Source organism: Peromyscus californicus, unplaced genomic scaffold (assembly GCF_007827085.1).
Source record: "Peromyscus californicus insignis strain IS unplaced genomic scaffold, ASM782708v3 Scaffold_10__1_contigs__length_136768540, whole genome shotgun sequence".
Classification (NCBI taxonomy): Eukaryota; Metazoa; Chordata; class Mammalia; order Rodentia; family Cricetidae; genus Peromyscus; species Peromyscus californicus.
The window spans coordinates 116,106,777-116,113,048 of NW_026294391.1; the positions used below are offsets into that span (position 1 = coordinate 116,106,777).

At 53.3% G+C, this 6,272-nt stretch overlaps 1 protein-coding gene across 1 annotated transcript; it reads left to right on the plus strand.

The window, feature by feature from the left end:
* The first annotated feature begins 318 nt into the window (after positions 1 to 318).
* On the plus strand, positions 319 to 3,553 carry LOC128111401 (small integral membrane protein 10-like protein 2A). The gene is made up of 3 exons (XM_052739702.1): positions 319 to 1,009; positions 1,655 to 1,753; positions 1,851 to 3,553. Exon 1 carries the CDS (start codon positions 432 to 434, stop codon positions 666 to 668), a length of 237 nt encoding a protein of 78 aa, XP_052595662.1. The 5' UTR covers positions 319 to 431; the 3' UTR covers positions 669 to 1,009; positions 1,655 to 1,753; positions 1,851 to 3,553.
* The last annotated feature ends 2,719 nt before the right edge of the window (positions 3,554 to 6,272 follow it).

Consider the following 6,272-nt stretch of genomic DNA (forward strand, 5'->3'; position numbering starts at 1 on the left):
CACATCATTCACGCCACTCAGTGTTTGTGCACTGTAGGAAGACTAACAGGCTGAACAGGTGGGACAGGCACTTGAGAGGTGCGAGACTTCGTGGAGAGAGGGCTCCCATCCGTGGGACTGTGGCAGTGAGGCCAAGCAAGCCTGGCCCAAGCACTGCAGCCTCTCAGCAGCAGCAGGACTCAGGATGAGACAAAGATACCTGCTGAACTCGGGGGAGGGCTTCTGCCCAGAGCCTGCAGCAAGAAGGCGGAGCTGAGCAGTCGCAGGTCTGGCGGGAGGGCGGAGAGCAACTGAGGCGGTGGGGTGGTGGGTGGAGCACTGGAGGCTGCGGGGACCCGGGAGCCTGAGGGCGGGGCTGCCGGGCAGCGTGGGGCGGCGTGGCGCAGCGCACTTAGCTGGCTTTGCAGCGGGTGAGCCGGTGAGCCAGGCCGATGGCGGTGACTACAGCCCTGTCTGCTGCAGCGGCGGCTGCGGCTCTATCAGGCCTGGCAATGCGACTGTCGCGTTGGGCGGCGACACGCGGCTCCTACAGCGCCTTCTGCAAGGGGCTCACGCGCACGCTGCTCACCTTCTTCGACCTGGCCTGGCGGCTGCGCGTGAACTTCCCTTACTTCTACATGGTGGCCTCGGTGATGCTCAATGTCCGCCTGCAGGTGCGGATCGAGTGAGCCGTCGCCCGGCACCACGGCGGCCCCTCGGGCGGAGAGCGCCATCCGCGCCACCCGCGCCAGACGGCCGCCGGGAAGGACCGTGGGGCCCCGCAGTGCCCAGAGACCGCGGCGGGGGGCGCAGGCGGGACGGCCCGGACCCCTCCATCTTAGGTCTCCTCCGCGGAGGGCCCCAGGTACCATATCCCATACCGCAAAAAACCTTCACAGCCGAGTCCTTTTCCACTGCATCCAGAGAATCACCAGAGTCTGGCAAACCTGTTGCCTCCCATTGGCCAGAAAGGGGGAACACTCGAAAGAGGGGATGCTACCGCAGGATTTACCAGGCCCTGTGCAGGAAGGTAGGTTGCAGACAGGTTGGAATGGAGGCTGGTGGGTATGACTTGTTTGTGGGGATAGGGAATACACCATGGCACACATGCTGCTTAGCCAAGCTTGGAAACTGAAAAGGTAGGCGAGGCTCTCCCGTGTTCCCTGCTGGTGGCTCCATGATTGGGTATTGGGCGGCCATGACATCTTGGAGGGCCAGCTCATCACCAACACACAGACAGGAAGCCCCTCCCACCCACCTTCCAGGTCTCAAGTCCGTTTTTTTTTTTTTTTTTTTTGTGAAAGCCACCTGAGATGTAACCTGAACCCTGAGTGGGAGAGGATTGGGCCAGTGAGCCACCAGGAAGGTCCCATGAGGGGTAAAGATTTGTCCATTGATCCTTACCTGTTGGGTGGTCAGATAAAAAGGACAGTTCTTTTCTGAACCAAACCTCAGGTCTGTCCCCTTCTTTGCATGGAGACCCAAGGATAGTCTCTGCAGCTCTACACAGCCCTTCTCCAAACTGCTCCTGCACTGTTGGGGATCGGGCAGGGTCTGTCCTCTGCCTGCTCCTCCTGCCCTCCCTCTTGCTCCCCTAACCCGGTCTGAGGGCATTCCTCAGGCTCTGCATCTGCAGACAGGAAAGAACAGGAACTATTCCTCCTTGTCTGCCCAGGCTCCCTGCAGCACCTGCGATCACACTCTCCAGACCCAGAAGCCCATCCACCAGCCATGAGCAGCCTGGCAGCTGTGTACCACAGGATCTGGGGAAGTGGTAAGGACTCCAGGAGCAGGCAGCTGCTGTCGGGATAGGGTAGAGAAGGAGAGTGCACAGGAGGCCAGCTCTGAAGTCTCCCTCTTTTTTATTTCAGGTCTTGCTCTTCTAGGTGATGGCTCACCACTTCTGAGATCATTTCAAGATGGATCCCTACATAGAGATGTCTGCTGCTGTTCCTGTAGCAGCCCGGGGAGCAGCCGAGTGAAGAGCCTACCTAGAAGAGGAAAGGCCCTTCTGGTAGAGGCCTAGAGGGGTGGCGTGGCTCGGGTCTTCTGGCCCTTCCATAGAAAAGATACCAGTGTACCTTGGGCACTGATATCTCCTAGCAACACTGTGAGGGAGAGGTATTCTCCCACCTCAGGAACTCAGCGGGGCTCAATGCAAGGCGTGGGATTTGCCCTTGTTACACAGAATAGTGGGGAGCTTGGCCTGCCCTGGACCTCCATTCCCCCACCTCCTCTGCAGTCTTCTTTGTGACCTGGCAGGACATTGGGGTTGGGAGGGAGTAGAGAGCTGCCAGGGGACCTAGGGAGAAAGAGAGACCATGGGGTAGGGAAGCTGGGCATCTTCCTTTCCTGGGAGTGGTCTAGAAGACAGGCCAGTAGTTGAGTTCATGAACAGAGAGGAAGGTTCGAGAACTTCCTGAAATGTCTAGTCCTCCCTGCCTCTCTGGTGCTTGACCAAGGGCTCCTGAGCAGTTGTGTGCTAGTGGACTGCAGATGTGGTTCATGGGAGGCTGAGGAACTACGGGCTGAAACCCATGGTTTATATGGCCCTGTTTCTCTGTTCCTAGACTTGCAGCCCCATCCCTAGCATCACATGGGAAAAATCTCCTCCAGATAGGTGGAGGACAGTCTGTCCAGGAGGCCCTGCATAGGCTAGAGTCTCCAAATGCCCAAGGACAGCCCAAGGGATACTTTTACTACTTAACCAACATTCCCCCAGCTTTTCTGATGCTGGTATCTCAAGGTCCGTGCATTCCATTCCTGATGCAGAAACCTTCAGCATGCCAGCCAGCCCCAGGGACAGAGTGACCCATCTGCCTACTTGGAGTCAGAGACCCAAATGGAGATCTGTCTCAGCTGAAGGACACAAGCTGAAAGGTGGCTGCTACATGTTCTCCGCTCTTTGCCATAGCCCAGGACCCGATGGTTTCCTTCTGCCAAGTCTTGCTGAGTAGTCTGTATATGTATGTTTGAATGCATGTGTGCACGCCTGTGTGTAAACATGTGTGATGGAGATGGAGCTGTTGGGTAGCGACAAGAGCTCCTGGGAATCTCCTGTTTTCTGTGTACAGGAGGGATCATGGACTACTTGGAGAAATGGGTATGGAGTCTGAGGCCCTGCCAGGGAAGCCCCTCCCTGCTCATGCTCAGGCATGGACTATGGTGTGAGGTCAGAGGCACTGGCATTGGACTGGATTCTGGGCCCAGTGGCGTCAGTCAGGAGACGGGGATAGAAGGAGGACTCAGCTTTGTGTTCCTGTCCCATTCTGGCCCTGAGTAGTCTGAGCTTCTGCGTCCCCCCCCTCCCCCTGGGCTCCTTTTGTTCCTCCATGATGCCCTCGCTGTGTGATGGGGTGGTGATGCACTTTATTTCCTTGCAGTCTGCATTGCAGGCTGCGGAGCTTCGATCATTTTGGAGACTTGACCTGGATGAGCGTACATTTCCTTGTGTGATGAACTCCGCATTGCCAGTGTTGTCTGGTCAGAGATGCAGTTCCGATGTTGTCACTTGTTGTTGTCTCCCAAAGTTAGAAGAAAATCTTCGAGTTCAGTACACCAAATACTGCCTGCACGCCTCCTGTTTTTCTTGGGTGCCATACCGTACCTGGGTGGGGAAGTGGGTGGGGTACGGGACAGCAAGCTCCAAGCCCAGAGGGTCATCCAGAGCTGTGCAGGCAAAGTGCAGCTTCAGAGCTTCCGTCTAGACTGTCCTTGACAGGACCACCACCCTCTGCTCCCCCTGACCAAGGGGGTAACAGTCGAGCCGGCCCTGAAGGTGGCAGTTGGTCAAGAAGCATAGGTCTTCTCTTGGCTTCTAGAGACTGGTGTCAAAAAATGCTTAACTGAAGTTGAACTGCAAGGGTAAAGGGAAGTGTAACTGTGGTCTTCTGCAGGTCAGAGATTCCTGAAAAGATAAACCACCCATAAGGCAATGTTTTGCCTGTTTTCTCTTGGCCTTAGGATCCAAAGTCTGTCCACTCAGAGTAGCACTCCCCTGGGCTCCCCCAGAGAAACCAGGAACTGATAGGGTTGAGGTGAGAAGGTGGTTGGCAACCAAAAAACTAGATGAGCCGGACAGTGGTGGCACACGCCTTAAATCCCAACACTCTGGAGGCAGAGGCAGGTGAATCTCTGAGTTCGAGGCCAGCCTGGTCTACAGAGTGAGATCCAGGACAGGCACCAAACTACACAGAGAAAACCTGTCTCGAAAAAAACAAACAAAAAAACCAACAACTAGATGAGCCGCCCAGTGGTGGCACGTCTTTAATCATGGCACTCAGAAGGCAGAGAGGCAAGGAGATCTCTGATTTCGAGGCCAACCTGAACTTCAGAGTGAGTTCCAGGTCTACACAGGGAAATCCTGTCTTGAACCCCACCCCCAAAAAGAGAATTTAGGAAAGACAGAAGATAGAGGGGAGGGTAAGGCTCGAGGAAAAGGTGAGAAAGGAATATAGGACAGTGGAGGATGAGCTCAAGGCTGGTGTCCTTCTGGAAGAGGCCAGAGGCCTGTGCAGAAAGACACTGGAGCATGTGGGGAAAACGTCCACCACACACTAAATAGGCATGCTCCAGATGAGGAGTACAGCCCGAGTTTAGGGGCTCAGGTTCCGTTCATTTCGTGTATGTCTCCAAGGGTCCCCAGGGGTCAGAGGACCATAATGCCAACACTGGGTGTGAGTCTACATGGCATCTGCCGGTACAAGCACAGATCTGAGTCCCGCTTCATTTTCATCTCGTTAGGTTGCACTCTCAGGTCACATGGTCCAGCAAACCAAGAAGTGAAATACCCAACCCAGAGCCAGGCCCCCGAGCATGGTAATGAGAGGCCACCTACTGCTACAGAGGCAGACTTGGCCTGCAATGGTGATAGGTGGTGCCTGGAAAGCCCTGAGCCAGAGCTGCTTCTGTCTGATCCCTGGTACAGTGGTCCAGCACAGCACACCACACAGTGTGCACTGGTTTGTTAAGTGACCTTCCCGTGCTTGTGGGCATTCAGTGGTGTAAAGGCTGTTTGCCAATTGTCATGGAGCAGCCTAGTTGCTAGTAGGAAAAGGAAGCAGGTGATGAGAACTGACATCCAAGGAGATCTTGCAGGGTGATTGCACTGCCACATGCTTTGCATTCTGAATCTCAGCATAGTCCCACCACCCATAGTCCCACTCCCTTGTCCTGTGTCCAAAAAAAAGAGGCAGGATCTAAAATAGACCATGATGCAGAAGCACACTGTCTGGACCCCTGTCCTTGTATAGGAATAGAAAGGTAGGCTGGAAAATGGTGGAACAGCAAAAGTAAAAAGTCCATTCTTTGTGGGGTCCAGGACTCATAAGAAAACCTGGGCTTTGGGGAACAGGCCTACTCCAAAAGGAGCTCCCTATGGGGAGCAGCTGGAGCCATGCAGAGATGGGCCACCTTCCCTCCATACCACCTCCAGAAACTTCTAATCTAGGTGACTGAGTCAGGGGAGAGCAAGTTGGCAGTAATCAGGCAGTTCTAGGATAAACAGAGCTTATGAAGAAAGCTAGAAGGATGAAGAACAAGCATAGTCTCCTGTCCCTGATACCCTACTGCAAAGGCTGCTGAGTCTTGGATGAATGGGGGGGGGGAGTAAAATGTGAAATTGAGTTGTGTCAAATACTGTTCCTCATTCCTCCCACTTCCTGCTTATCATTCCATGTTATTGATTTTTTCTGCATTCAAAGGTGTCTCGGCCCCTTATATGAAGGCATTTTACATTTCCAGTGTTTTGTCATCCCCTTGGTTGCTGTTCACAGTTTGTCTGTTTCCTGGGATTTTGGGGAGGGGTATCCTTTTTTGTATTTGTTTGTTGTTATACAGTTTTATAGGCGATGAAATGACAACTGTCATTGAGGATTAACATGTGGCATATTCATGATCTGTTTCTAAATATACGCTTTTAGATATGGATGGAAGGGTAGGCATGGTTTGGGGCTTTTGTTTAGTTCCAGCATTGTGACACCAGGTTATTTTCCTCAGTTCAGCCAGGGATGAGTCTTTTTTGAGGAAAGGGTCATCAATCTGGGTCACAACAGCTTTTTAAGAAGCTACGGCCTATCATTGCCTGAGCTGGGTGCAGTTCTCTCTCCAAGACCAGTATATCAAATTGAACCTATTACTTTCCTAAAACTTTTATCTCCTCCCCATTCACGGCCAAAGTGAAATCTGCTCTCTTAGTCTCTGTGGACAGAGGACTTGATCTGTTGTCTATAAGGCGTTCATTAGGTTTATAACTTTTTCAGTTCGGTACATTAACATGGCTTATTAAAAGCATT